This window comes from Podarcis melisellensis (genome assembly GCF_964234715.1).
Source record: "Podarcis melisellensis genome assembly, chromosome: 3".
Taxonomy (NCBI): domain Eukaryota; kingdom Metazoa; phylum Chordata; class Lepidosauria; order Squamata; family Lacertidae; genus Podarcis; species Podarcis melisellensis.
Window position 1 is genome coordinate 84,970,474 of NC_138530.1, and position 15,107 is coordinate 84,985,580.

The 15,107-nt window shown below is 40.7% G+C and overlaps 1 protein-coding gene across 7 annotated transcripts in view; it reads right to left on the minus strand.

Annotated features, from left to right (window-relative positions):
• The window catches only part of COL19A1 (collagen type XIX alpha 1 chain), a gene marked incomplete at its 3' end in the record, with an annotated part of 191,241 nt that overhangs the window by 14,369 nt on the left and 161,765 nt on the right, over positions 1 to 15,107 (minus strand). For 6 of the 7 annotated variants that reach the window (XM_081906050.1, XM_081906051.1, XM_081906052.1 and 3 more), the window contains 14 exons: positions 14,949 to 15,002; positions 13,903 to 13,947; positions 13,627 to 13,677; positions 13,500 to 13,544; positions 13,038 to 13,064; positions 11,680 to 11,733; positions 10,984 to 11,028; positions 7,432 to 7,476; positions 7,274 to 7,336; positions 6,718 to 6,753; positions 6,536 to 6,580; positions 3,919 to 4,089; positions 3,434 to 3,500; positions 1,355 to 1,483 (listed from right to left, as the gene is read on the minus strand). In XM_081906050.1, coding sequence (XP_081762176.1) covers positions 1,355 to 1,483; positions 3,434 to 3,500; positions 3,919 to 4,089; positions 6,536 to 6,580; positions 6,718 to 6,753; positions 7,274 to 7,336; positions 7,432 to 7,476; positions 10,984 to 11,028; positions 11,680 to 11,733; positions 13,038 to 13,064; positions 13,500 to 13,544; positions 13,627 to 13,677; positions 13,903 to 13,947; positions 14,949 to 15,002 — 877 coding nt within the window. Of the gene's footprint in view, positions 1 to 328; positions 617 to 1,354; positions 1,484 to 3,433; positions 3,501 to 3,918; positions 4,090 to 6,535; positions 6,581 to 6,717; positions 6,754 to 7,273; positions 7,337 to 7,431; positions 7,477 to 10,983; positions 11,029 to 11,679; positions 11,734 to 13,037; positions 13,065 to 13,499; positions 13,545 to 13,626; positions 13,678 to 13,902; positions 13,948 to 14,948; positions 15,003 to 15,107 lie in introns of those variants that run through there. The other variant, XM_081906054.1, reaches the window with a different exon arrangement.

Consider the following 15,107-nt stretch of genomic DNA (forward strand, 5'->3'; position numbering starts at 1 on the left):
GATTTGCGATTCAAAATGCATGGTTCCTTCTGATGTTTTAAAAATCATATTGCTCTTGGCGTGTCATATGTCATACAAGAGGGTATGTCATATACAAGCAGCAACCATATAATCTCCTTACAACTAAAGCGGTAAAAGCAGCTTTATCTCTCCCCACCACCACCCTGCCCCACACATTTTCCCCATGAAATGTAGTTCCCCAAGTCTTCACTTTGGCAAATACACCGACGTGAAGGAGTTTCACATTATAGCTTGGTTTGTTTCTCGGTTACATCTTTAAAAAAACCCACTGTGCGTGACCCTCATGAAAACAATCTTAGCAGAGACATTCAAGTCGACCATTTACAACAATTTGCATATTTAGATGATGAGCAAACCACTTGTGGTTAAAAACAAAATCTCTGGAAGTCCCCCTGTAAGGCTCTCCTCGATCCTTTCCTCCTGCTTCTTCTCATTCTGAGCCCATCACACTTTTCAACCTTCAGTCAAGGATTTGCTCTTATCAGCCTCTATAGCCTTTATTCTTCTCACAGGGTTTGCGTTTCCACATTTCTTCAGCTTTGCTTTCATGTTCTTCACTCCAGTCTGACTTGCTCTGACTCCAGAGCAGACCAAACTAACAAAAGATAATAATTAAGAACTACCTATATTCATATATGGTTCATTATTTACTATCCCGCCCCCGTTTTTATTTTTATTTTTACAGCATGTGTTCTAATTATTCTTCCTGTAAATCTAAATTGGCAATATTGGGTGTGTGTCAAGGATACATACTGAGGAGGTCTGATTCACTGGCATCTGGATGAGGCTGAACAAATACAAATAAATCACAGATTTTCCCCACCCAGTTAATCAATGCACACTGTCTTTTACAATCTGACAAGGAATGTATGCTAGATATGTTGCAAATCTAATTATGAAAATGTGAATACAATTAGATTTGCAATAAGAATGATGCATTGTAACATTCAAGTTTTAGATTTCCTTCTTATACGTTAATTTTTCAAATTTTACAGATTGGAGCCACAGGACTACAGACTCTATAGCTCAAATAACTGATTTGTGAGATGATGCTCTCATTACTAGGTTTGGTCTGAGTACTGCAAGTTTAGGAAAGGTGTGAATCAGTATCCTAATGTTAAAAGTTATTACGATTATTATGCATTGATTAGAAGTTTTTAATATACAAAAACACACACCTACTACGTGTTAATATATTGGTCTAGTCTGGAAAACAGTAGTATGGATTTAAAAGTTAATCATTAGGAAGCTAAATGTATATAGGTCCACCCAACTCTGAAGATATATTTTTTAAATAAAATACATAGAAAGGCATTTCTTTTGGAAGCCCTACCTGGAGGTCCAGGTTCTCCGGGTGGCCCAGGTAGCCCATCTTTTCCTGGAAGACCTGGTTTTCCATGAGTTTGGGAAGCAAGCATGGCAGCGGGCAATTTGAGCTGAGATACAAACTGAGCCATCCTCTCTTCAGTTATATATATAAAAAACCAAACAAAAAGCATGAATTACATTAGATGCATGAGCACACTTAAAACAAGGGATCACCGTTCCATTCTACCAAATATTTTAAAAGTAGCTGAGCTTCAAATTATTACTCATCCATCAACTTCAATAGCAATACGGTATTCCAGTTTCCTGAACAACCAAACTGTTGGTGCTGTTCATACAGTTATGTACAATGTATGCAATGGGGTAAACAGCAGCTTCAGGAGGTAATTTCAACCAGGAAAATGGTTAGGGAATAGAGTTTAAGCTCCATACTTCCCCCAGTACCAAAGGTTTGATCCAAGTTTGACACCTATGCAGATGTGTTTGTCATTTTTTTAAAAAAAGGGGGGCGAGAGATCCTATCACAGAACTTCCACCATTTCCTGTCCTTGTGTCCTGACGCTGACTGAACCCTCTCCTTCCCCAACCCTGACTCAGCACAGGCATACAGATATGCACATAGGTACGCACAGCAGGCCATTTATGTCCCTTACCCATCTGATCCTAAAGAGGTCAGTGAATGAACTCAATGTGAGTAAACAGACAGACAAGAGAAGTAGTCTTTTTTTTTGGCACCACCCATTTCAGGAATAAGTGCACAACATATTCTAGTTTCTGGATAGGACAGTGCTGCCCACAAAAGATCAGACTTGCAGTTTGGGACTGCTTCTGGATTCAGTCATTATTCCAGGGTGCTTAAGTGGCAGCACTTGGCCAAGGAAGTATTTTTCCAGCTTAGGGCTAAGGCTGCTGCTGTAGCACTACCATTTCTTAGAGGAGGCAACAGTCCTTTTTAGCATAATGGCTGGTAACAGCCAGTCTAGACTACTACAGTCATGTGTGCTCTATATTGGAATAACTTGGAAGATGGTTCACAAAATTCAAATGATCCAAATGATCTAAATTCTTAATGGGGGATGATGACACAGAGAACAAGTTGCACTGGTTATTACATTGTTTCCACCAGTGCTTTTCTTCGGGGGGGGGGAGGTGCCTGTACTGCATACCCCTGGGTACCCCCAGAAAAAAAGCACTGGTTTCTGCACTCTATTTAAGATTCTGGTGCTAACATTTAAAGCACAAGATTAGAATTAGCCAACATGGTGCTCTCTTTGTTGAGCCATACCCGACCACTGGCCCTGTTGGTTGAGTTTTGGAGGGCACCATGTTGACTACCCCTGGATAAACTATATGGGGCTGTGCTATCTGCCTTTGCAGGGACAAATCAGCCATGATGAAGAAGATCCATGATTAGGATCATGTGACGTTTAAAGACATTAACAAGAGCCACAGAGTTGGGGCAGAGATTCAATTGGAGACAGTGGTGTATGGGGAAGGGAGATTGTAATCTGCCCTTCTGTATTGTCTTCTTGGCTGCTGCTATTTGCCCCTGGAGGTAAAACACAATCATATGGTCTGGTCTAAGAAGTGCCTTATGATGCTCTTTCCTGCCCTTTGTTGTCTGACATTCATAGGAAGCTGCCTTCTACAGAGTCAGGCCAATGGTTCATCTAGCTCAGTTATGTCCACTGACCAGCAACAGCTCTCTGGAGTTCCATTCAGGCAGGGATTTTCCCACAGCCCCACCTAGAGAGGCCATGGATTAAACTAGGGAGTTTCTGCATGCAAAGCAGATGCACCACCACCAAAGGCACGGCCTTTCCTCATTGAACTGCTAATTGAAACATTTACTCATTTAGGTGGAAATAATAACAATTATTTTGTAGCAATCTAAAGGCCATTAGTGTACACAGTGGGCGAATTAATCAGAATCTGCGCACTTAAACTACTTGTATAAGTGCAGCTGAATTCTCTCCCCCCCCTTCGAATGCTATGTACAATGGGTACATAAATCACAGATGAAAGCAAATATTACTACTGTAGTCATTTTCTTGACATCACGCTTTCTGATACGTCATTTCCTCACCTTCAAAAACTCTAAGGACCTCTTGTCTGATATATTTTTTCATTTCTTCAAACGAAACTGAGTCAGCCTGGCAAAGACATGGAAAGAAAAGTAAGGATAGGTGTTGTCCAATCAAAATAAGGCAAACAGGATTTCGAATTTTGTTTTTCAGGGTCCATTAAGAGCTTTGGAACAGTACAGGGAGTGGGAGGTTCTGTTCCTCGCCCCATTTTGCATGGGGGTCCAACTCCTGGCCCCTGTGAGGATCAGCGGAGCACGTATAAGAGAGCCCTGCTCCCTTCCACCCCCTTCCGCCCTCTTCTGGGTCCAAAAGGACCTGCGCATCAGTGATTGTGTGTCAATTGGATGTGCCTAAAATGGTCGTCACCTATACATACATTTGTAAAGATTATAGTTTAACGGAGAAGACTGCAACAACTATAAAATTAGCTGAATTTACTTGTGCTTAGAAACATGTGTTTCTCTTCAAGAGCCAATTACCTTACCGGTAAGCCTGGGACGCCTGGTGAACCTGGAGGGCCCTTATGCCCTGGCGATCCGGGATTCCCTTTGTTCCCTGAGGGGCCCATGGGCCCTACAGACCCTTTCTCTCCTGGAAGGCCTGGCTTTCCTCTTTCGCCCTGCAGGCCCCTGTCTCCGGGTATGCCTTGATCCCCCTGTGCAAAACAGAGACAACGCTTTGTCACCTTTGTCTATGTGACCCTTTCTTGTCTTGCTTGCTGAGTTAAGAGCGCTGAAAACGATCACATTCAACTGCAACATGATATGCAAAGAAAACCCTCAAAGATCCTTATAGCAGGCTGCGATACTTTACATGAAAAAGCAAATGCCAATACTATTTCCACTCTTGCTGTAACATTTGTGCTCTGTAAAAATAAAAATGAATGCATGTAGGAAGTTAAAGTAGATAATTCAGAGATGATAATAGGCAAGTGTTGGTTTTCAAAACCAGAACGGTCTTTTGAGGAAGACAGGAAAAAAAGGAATGGCTTCCGCAGTGCCACGCCTAATCAAAAACCTCCCTGCAGTGATGCCCAATAAGCTAATGGGAAATCTAATAGTGAGCAAAATATGATAATAGCATGAGAAAGACTTGAAATGAGGTGCATATAAGTATACACATGTTTCAAGAATCTTACTGTGGCATGCAGTATAGGACATAAATCTCGAAATGTTAGAGAGCTACTTATGGGTGGCCTTTTTCGTTCCATAAAAACTGCCCAGGGAACAATGGGTTGCGGCCAATGCTGTATGTCTGATCACCCACCCAAAATGAAAAAGGGAAATAACAGTGAAAAGGAAACAGAAGAACAAATGAATTTTTTTTATGAGAAACTGGGATGAAGGGAGACCATGAAAATACAGGGATGGGGAAACCTGTGGCCCACCAGATACTGGTAGGCTGCAGCTGATCTCATCCCTGATCACTGGCCATGCTGAGTGGGGTGGATGGTTGGTAGTTGGAGCCCATATCATCTGGAGAGCTATAGGTCTCCCAACTCTGATGTAAAGAATATACATGGAACAAACTACAGTGGTACCTCGGGTTACATGCGCTTCAGTTTACATACACTTCAGGTTACAGACTCCGCTAACCCAGAAATAGTACCTCGGGTTAAGAACTTTGCTTCAGGATGAGAACAGAAATCGTGCTCCAGCGGTGCGGCAGCAGCAGGAGGCCCCATTAGCTAAAGTGTTGCTTCAGGTTAAGAACAGTTTCAGGTTAAGAACGGACTTCTGGAACGAATTAAGTACTTAACCTGAGGTACCACTGTAATAAGGAAACATGCGGTATGGACATTCCCATAATGTACAGGGGTTTAGGTTTGAAAAAATAACAATCTTATTCAGGGGTTATGTACAGCCTTGGTGATAAAGGATTAGGTTATTTAGTTCTCATGGGGGCAAATGATTAACAAAGATTTAATTCCTTGAGGAACAAAAATAAATCAAATACTGGAAGTCTAATCAGTAATGGTTTTCATATCTGTATCTGCTTGTTCATTTTCTTTGGTTGTAAAGAATTGCATCCTAAAAATGAACTGCTAGTCTGCTATAAGGGTTAATCTAAAGCTTTGTGAATACAGTGGTACCTCGGGTTAAGTACTTAATTCGTTCCAGAGGTCTGTTCTTAACCTGAAACTGTTCTTAACCTGAAGCACCACTTTAGTTAGCTAATGGGGCCTCCTGCTGCTGCCACGCCGCCGGAGCACGATTTCTGTTCTTATCCTGAAGCAAAGTTCTTAACCTGAAGCACTATTTCTGGGTTAGCAGAGTGTGTAACCTGAAGCGTATGTAACCTGAAGCGTATGTAACCCGAGATACCACTGTATACTTTTGGACATTTACTGTGCAGTCATATGCATGCCTATTCTGAAGTACGTTAAGTCCCACTGAGTGCAGAATTGCAGCCGTAATGAAGGATTCCTATGAAGGCCACAAATGTTTCTTTCCTCTCCATAGTCTCCAACTGTGCATCGAAAGCACAAACTGTACAGCAAATATACATTAGAAGAACATAAAGTGGGGTGGGGAAAATAAGCAAGACAACTTGCCCCCTGAAAAGTGGTACTGAATTATGATTTCATAAAATGTTTAACTCATTTAAATTATGGTACATATTTTGTAACTAACTATGGACGTGGTGAGAAAAGGGCAGAGAGAAAATTAAGTATCACAGGCAAAGGTTGAAAACCTTTATGCCAATCAATTTGACCTCTAAATCAGTTTGATTTCCACTGGCTTAATCTTTGCTACTAACTATAATTGAGACTTCAGGTTCAAGGACTCCTATGACTTGTGATACAATTTTGGACTAATTGAATCTACAAGGTTTAATCTACAAGGTTTAGAGTTTAAATAGTTATGATAGAATATTGAGTGGGAGCAAAACTAAAACCTTTGTAATCTAACCCTTCAAATTAATCAACAGTCCAAAATACTTACAAATTATTAACATTCAAAGAACCCACAGTATAATTCTAGATACTGCTAACGATTTGAGAGCAGAGGCTGTTAATATTTGAAATGCTGCACCACCCTGTTCTTGACAAAATTGATGATAATCAAATAACCAAACCTCTATGTAAAAATATAACTTACTCGTTCTCCTTTGGGGCCTCTGTCACCAGGCTTACCCAATAAACCCTGGAAAAGGGAAGACAGTCTTAAGAATGCAAAGCCTCTAGCTATGAGAGTTTACATACTGATCTTCCACTGTGGACCAAAGCAGAAGAATTATAATTTGCATAGAACCCAGATTGAACAAACCATGGCTTTCCTACCTGAGGGCCAGGTAATCCATCCTTTCCATTGATGCCCTAGGAAAAATAATAATGATCTTTCTATTACAAAATACATTTGGTCTCTTATAAGCTATACATATCTTGTATATGACTGGCATGTGAGTGAGAAGGGAGAGATAACGAGGGGGGAATGTGGTTGATTAAAACAACGGCAGAAGTTTGAATAAAGCAGGGATGAAGCAAAATGGCAGTTAAACAACGTCTTAGGTTAAACTTTGGCATATTGAGGGCTCCACATTCTTTGTCTCTCACACATGAGGCAGTTGAGGAATAGAAGAGGGAGAAAAAGTTTGAGTACAGTGAGAAGGGAGAAACACTGAAAAGAAAAAAGTGGCTGTTTTAAACAATGGAAGAAGTTTGAATAACACGAGAATGGAGACACACTGAAAGGAAAATGGTGGTTTTGGAATACAACTCCCATCATCCCTAGCTAGAGGACCAATAGTCAGGAATAATGGGAACTGTAGTTCAAAAACAGCTGGAGACCTAAGTTTGGGAAATTCTGTACTAGCATGTAGTATGCTGAATTACTTACTGGTATTCCAGCTGGCCCTTCTGGTCCAGGAAAGCCAATATCTCCAACAGGGCCCCTTTCACCCTAAAGGTAAGAAAAGAATAACACATTTCTGACAAGTGAAGAAAACAAGCATGCCAGTGTACTGCAAGGAAGCACTCAAAGATACGTGCACTTACTGGTTCACCAGGGATCCCTGGTGGTCCTGGAGCACCATGCTTTCCCTGTGGAAATTAAGAAAAAATAAGATTATTAAGAATATGAAAAGGACCATTGGCTATTCACTGCGAATGCTCTTACCAGCTGAGGTGAATAAGATACCCAATATGCCAAGTTATAACTACCAACAACCATGGGAAACACGTGATAGATGTTTGGGCTAACCCTGTGAGTTCTGACAAAGCTCGAGACAGATGGCAAATACAGCCTCCCACCCTGAAAGCGTCTACTTGGGTGAAAGGAGAAAAATGAAGAATTCAGATCAGTGGTACTTAAGGAAAGGACTACATACTGACTGCAGGTGCTGGTGACATTTCACATCATAATGAAGCATTATGATGTCACTGGTCCTCTCAGGGACTTGAATGTCATTTTATTTTTGAGGAAGAGGGGGGGAAATGAGACACGAGAAAAAGTGTTGTGCTAATCCAAGAAGGAATAAAGAAAGAATAAGAACAAAAGAACATTGAAGAAGAAAAGCAGAAGAGAAAGTGCTGTCCTGTGTGGGCAAGGAAAGGAGTAACCACCTAGGGCCCCAAGACTTGTGCTTGATATATCCAGCATATTGGATGTCTCATCACTCCGGCTGAGAACAGCTGCTACACTGTAAGATTGTTACTATTTCCTACTTTATACAGTGGTACCTCGGGTTACATATGCTTCAATGTATGGGGAGTTTATTCCAAAGGTGTTCAACAGCCTGAGAGGCCACAGAAGCAACAAGATGCAGATGTTGAAAGCAACAAGGTGATGAATTGAGCAGAGGAATTCTACAATAGAGAGAGTTCCAAAACAATGCAGTTCTTAGAGAAAGCAGAGAGAGAGAGGACATGCCAATTGGAGAAGTAAGTCTGGTCACATGCCAAAGGCAGAAGACACTGGAGTTAGTGAGGTGATCTGCATGGCGGAAGTCAACAAGGAACAAGACAGGGAAGTTGTCAAGTGCAAATGGGTAGCACCTATATTTGTATTAATGGGACTTGATTATTAAAAAGCATAACAAGGTTGTTGTGAGCATCCTTGTCAGAATGCTTAACAGTATTTCTACTACAGAGCAAGACACTGGACATATCCACTGGGAAACCCATAAGGAATGAATATTTGTGGTTAACCTAAGGGTCTGCTTCACTACTGATCTTTAATGTCTGAGGCAGTGTATGAATTTAATCTTAACCAGAGTAGATAAATTACCTTATTTTTTCAGGATATTTAACTATTTTAGAGAGGTTGCCAAAATTAAACTATTTAGTATCTTTTGTTCTTCACTAGACAGTAAACTGAATGGTTTACAAAAGCACTTAATGAAAATTGTATAAACTCCTGGCTGCCTTTTTTAAAAAATCATGATACACTTTCATAATTAAAAAGCAATTCCTGAACTGCATGGGAGCTCTTCCAAGAGTAATAAGTTAATCTGCATAAAATTACTTCATTATCCTAAAGCTTCAATGGCTCTTTTTTCAACAGAGACTGCAGGGTTTTTTTTGTTTCTTTGTTTAAATAACAAATCATGCATTTCTTTCCCATTGGACCATGAATACGCAAATCAAAACGTAAGTGGATTTACTTTTATCTACACTAAAGCTTTTTGAGGGTTTCTAAAAGAATTTCTAGAGGAGGGGTGGGGCACCTCAAGCCTGGGGGCCAAATGCAGCACCTCTATTCAGTTCTTGGGACTCTCCCCCAGGCCACACACCTTACTCAGGTGCTTTTGCCTGACTCGGCACTCTCTGCAAGATATTTTGCCTGTCTGGAATGTGTGCTTGACTGGATTCAGGATATAGAGGTGGTGTCAGTGTAGAAACCTCTGGTTTTTATATGTCTAGAATGCAGCCTATAAACATAAGTAATATATTGCTCCACCCACTTTAGCCCATGATCCCGGCTACCACTGGCAAGTGGCCCCTGAATATTTGCCCCTAAGGGAATGCAGCCATTGGTTCCCTTCCCCAGTTCTAGAGACTTAGGTTGCAACTATACACTGTAGGCACTGTGCGGCCAATGCTAAAAACCACAGCTCTGCGTCTTATGCTTCTCGCTTCTCCAAAACATCTCCTATGGTAATTGTACAGTGGTACCTCGGGTTAAGTACTTAATTCGTTCCAGAGGTCCGTACTTAACCTGAAACTGTTCTTAACCTGAAGCACCACTTTAGCTAATGGGGCCTCCTGCTGCTGCCGCGCAGTCGGAGAACGATTTCTGTTCTCATCCTGAAGCAAAGTTCTTAACCTGAAGCACTATTTTTGGGTTAGCAGAGTCTGCAACCTGAAGCGTGTGTAACCTGAAGCGTATGTAACCCGAGGTACCACTGTAATGCCACAATCAGTTATTTGACCCTCCACTTCGCTGGCAGCTGCTTGCAGTGTCAGAGAAACTTGCAACACTATGACCTCACATGTGCACATTTCCGCCTTATGAAATGTCGGGGAGGATGCCATTTTACAAAGTCTAAAAACAAACAAGCCACCGCTACCACACCAACTCTCAGGTTACATTACCTTTCAAAACTGGACAGGGCCTGGCTTCTAAGAAAGAATTAGCCCATACCCTAAAATGGATTTCTCTCAAATTCTAATATTTTCAGAAGCAGCATATATCGTGTTTTTTTCAATCGCTGGTTTATGAAGGTCACCCCTGGGACAAATATAATTAAGCACAAAACTGGGTGTGTTACCACCCAGCTGCCAGTGATCTGCTCCCCTACACTGGTATGACTTGTGACATAGAGAAGGGCTGAGGTTTAATTGATGTGAGAATGAAAAGTGGGGATGGGTGCAGGTGATGGAGGCAGGGACTTGAGGAACAATGGCAGAGAGGAGTAACAAAGAAAGAAGGGCTCTTAGGAAGGAAATGGATCAAGGGAAAGAAGGATAAAGGTCACAGAATGTTAATATCCAAAAGTACCTAATTATATGCCATACAGATACATGTAATGAAAGGCTGATGGTTGCTTTGGAGCTTTGAGCGTGGGATTTGAAGTGGAAGTGTTGGGTGATCACAATGCGTAACCCTTTCTCCATTGACTGTATCTTTTCACCAAATTTTCCAGCACACCACTCTCTCCCCACCAGGATTCCAAACACACATGGAGCTTTACAGTGAGGAAGGGGGAGTGACTTGGGGAGCGAATGTTAGTGGAAAAGCAGTTGCACTCTATTTGTTGAGGTGAAATGCCATAAAGTGGCCTTAAGAATTTGGCTTGTTTGCAAATCATTAATCATAATTCCTGATTCACATGTAACGGGGAGGCACGGTCAATTGTGGCCTTGTTTCACCACTTGTGCAAAAAGCAAAGCAAAGTGTAAGCACAGGGACTGTGTGTGCGTGCACACAGTTTGTGCATATCCTGGCTTATTAAACATGCAAATGCAGTCATTATTTCCCCAACAATGGAGGCCTCTGTTTGCGCCAATTCATACATGCCACTTTCTAGCAAACTTTACCACCTATTCCATGTACAATTAACGTTATTTCTCTCAATATTAAGACAGCATCTTTAGGACTATACTTACAGGTACTCCTGGAACTCCTGGAGGACCTGCTGGTCCGCGGTCTCCCTAAGAAATTAAAAATTAAAATAAAATAATGATCTGATTTCAAGGCCATATACTTGATCAGGTGCATGAGAAACTATGGGAGGCAAGAAGGCATAATGAGTTTCAAGAGTACTAGGCCAAATAATCCCAGTAAATACTCACCCAGTTTGCATGTAACACAAAGCCAAACCACAGCTTAGCATGAACCCGTGAACATGTGGATTCCCAGAGAGGAGACTGTGGTCACTGTACTCTCATCTCACTTTGGCCATCCTGCTGCCAATCAATCTATGCAGGGTTAAGCCATGGGTTGGATTCATTTGTCATCCAAAAACAGACTTGTAGTTGACTTGCTCCAGAGTCCAGATAAACCATAAGCTGATTGTTTGGCTTAGAATTACATATGAACTGAGACAGATTGTAGCCTCTGATTTCCCCCCCATGGAAATACAAACGAAACACACACGCAAACCATAATCTAAAGCTCAAGGATGTTATGCTTTTTGTGTCTGGAGACTATTAAATTTGATTTAATTAAAACAAAAGCTCAAGGACACCTAGCTCTGTGACCTTTACTTACCCTTTCTTCTCAACAGCGATCAGTGTCAATCACGAATGCATGAAAACACGTAGTGAAAAGAAACAGGTCAGGTTTAATTATTGAAATCCTACCTTTTCTCCAGGAAGTCCCTCTAATCCTGGCAGTCCCATTGGACCCGGTTCTCCCTTGTAAAGAAGAAGATTATTGCTGAAAAGTTCTACATCCTCAGTAAATAAAGTTAAGCATCCAATTTCAGAGTATTTCACAAGCTGCTAACCACGCTGTTTACTTGGAGGTGGCAATTTTTACCCTATTGAGTGTTCTAATGACTTGAGAATAAAAATTGCTCCCAGATTCGGATTGTGCTTATTTTCTGAATAAACATTTCAGTTTTGATTAAAAGTCCTAGTCAGGGATGGATGAATCATTTGATGAGTGTGCTTCATCAAGGTCAGCTCTTAAACCCAATTTCGATCCAATGACAGAAAGCTACTTCTCACAGAGGCTGCAAATCAGTGTCTGGCCAGTACTACTACAGGTAGAGGCTCCAAGGAGTAAATGCTTTTCCATACAAATAATTCCCTGTCAAGGAAAAGGGCTCTAGCCTTCTTCTTCTTCTTTTGTATGGAATATTCATTTATGAAAGCCCTCCCCTGCATCCTGAAAAATGCTTGTTTACCACCTCAGTGAGTGCTAAGCCTCTGAGGGTATGTGCTGCCAGCTGGGAAAATGGATAACACACTTATTTTAAGAACCCTGTGAGCATATCCCTCAGTAAAAAGTATGGTTGTCGGAGGCAGGCAGCAACCTTTTGGGAGGTTCGCATACTTGCCAAGCTCAAAAGTACAGGTGTTGAAAAGGAAAGAAATTCCTAGCTCCCAAACAAAGGGAAACTTGAATGAGAAACTTAGCTGAATCCTGCAGCTGGAGTAACTAGGGAAGTAACCTGCTGACCTTTCACTGGGAGTGGAAAACTCTGTTTTAGGTAAGTACCCCTCTCTGTGCATCAGACACCCTTCCTATTTCTTATTTCTACCAAATAAGCAGTGCTACATTCTTAAATACACCAATGTAGATAGAAGTTTTGGGGTGTCTACTTAACGTTGCTATGGTTCCAAGTTACAGATGTAAAATCTAACCTGAGTTGCAACAAGGTTAAGTAGCATTAGGTTAAAAAAAGTGAAACAAAACAAAACAAAACAAAAAACACCACATTAAAGAGGATCATGTATCCACCAGTCCCCAGCTCTATTCAATTTCCTCACATAATACCTCTCAACAAGTGGTAATTAAAAATAGTAAGTATTGTTTCATTCTGTAAACAAATTGAAGTCTCGCTGTACCAAAAGGAAATAGGTAGCAGAGTTCTAATAAATACTAATTTTTTTTTCTTCTGAATTAGAAAATGAATTTGAAATTAGGCTGGTGGGGGAATTAGTGAACACCCATCCTATCAGATATTTAAGATACATTTAAACCAGGTACATACCACTGCTCCGGTGTCACCTTTTGGGCCCTGAAAGACAAAGAAAGAAATATTTATTTATTGTATTACGTTTGTATCTTTCCTTTCTTCCACGCTGGGACTCAAGGTCCACAGGCAGTCTCCACCTTAGGCATTGACCAGATGGAAACCTGAGAATACCTGGAAGGGTATTTCAGTTGACCTTGCTGCTCCAAAATACAAAGGGAAATCATAAAGGAAACCATGTCTATAACTAGTAAAATGAATTATCCCCATTTCCTTTTACCTGACTTGTTGTTCAAAAGAAAGAAAGAAAGAAGCATTTGTGTGCAACTTCTGAAATGTAGTTTTAGGCTTTGATCTTGTGCACACCTACATGGGAGCAAGTCCTGTTGAATTCAGCGGGACTTATTTCCGAGGAGATACGCACAGGTCTGCACTGAGACACTATATTCATATAAAAGACTATAGTAATGCAATACTTACAGGCGCCCCAGGTGGACCAGCGTATGTGGGAACGTTGGCACCCCCCTACAATGGGAGAAACACTGCATTTGAATCCATGCAAGGTGACTACAACTGCAGAATACTAGGATCACAGACCATAAAATACCTGTAGTTTATATAGGCTGCTCATGCCATTTCCTTCATTGTACGGCACACCCTGAAAAAGTGAAGAAAAGAAAGGATAACAAACTCTAATCTCTAACAAAGCACAAACACATACACAAAATTCTAGCTGGAGCCTTCTAGAATTTTCTATGGAGGTTCAGGCCACAATAAATCAGTTACGCTGCTCCAAGTCTCAGAAATCAGTGAGGTACAGCATTTTTCTGCAAAAACATGCTTAGGACCCCCAGCTATTGGCAGTATCATATATTTCACTTACAGGTGGTCCGGGAGGTCCAGGTTTTCCAGGAATACCCTCGTTTCCCTGAAGTGCAATAAAAAACCCACCATGAATATCTCTTTTGAATGTATGTACAAGCAATGTAAGCAACAACCATATTTAATAGTAACCCCCCCCAAAAGGTACTTTCAAACATAGATGTTAGTTGCCTTGTACTTAAAATTCAAGTTTGCATATAAATCAGAATACCTGGTGCCTATCTATGCAATGTGAGTCACCACAGCTAAAGGACATAAAATGCCTTCCATTCTTTTCCTTGCAGAATTTCATCAGGGACAGAGTTCACAATAACAATCCTTAGTGAATGCTAGAAGGTACTATCTATGACTGCTCCTTAGCAGAACACAGAATTTAGCTGACAGCTTATTATAAAGAGTAATAAGACTGGGGAAGGATGAGAATACCCTGTTGAAGATAATATTTTATTTTATTTTTAAATAAAAAATAACCACCATCAATTCATGCTGACAAAATTGTCTTTGGAGCATATCGAAGAAAAACAGGGGGTCCATTGTTGTTGCTGTTTTCCTGCAGCAAGTAGCACTGATGTTGATTTATCTATAATATAGAACACATTGCTGTGGATAAGCATTCTGTTGTGCAGCTCAGTTTTCTGTTGCCTTGAACTTCAATTCCTTAACACAAAGATGAGAACCTCAGATGGGCTGTGGGAGGTCCCAGAAGTGCTGTTGATGCTGAAATCTTCAGAGAACTCTAAAGTTAAGATTCTTGGTGTTGATTTCCTCCCTAAGTGCATATGCAGCCAAACTCAAATCACTACCTGGCTAAATCTGTGCCTTCAACTAGATGAAATCAGAATACAATATATATTTATGTGCAATGTGACTGATATGTCTTACGGAAACCTTCACTCTTGGCATTTCAAAAAACTTCAATCTAAACAAAATTAAAGACTTGTACTGATATTGTTTTCATTAAACAGCCTACAAGAAAAAAGAAGTTTAGTAAGCTAACAACAAAATGGTTTGAGGCATGTAAATATAATATGTAAAGGGATAACGTACCTTTTCACCTTTTGTCCCTGGTGAGCCTGGGTGTCCAGGTCTTCCGACAGCCCCCTGAAAAACATTTATTTACTTTTTATTATATTCATTTATTTCATAAAATGTATACACTGCTTGATTGTAAAATACTGTACCTCAAATCCATTGACAAAAAGATAA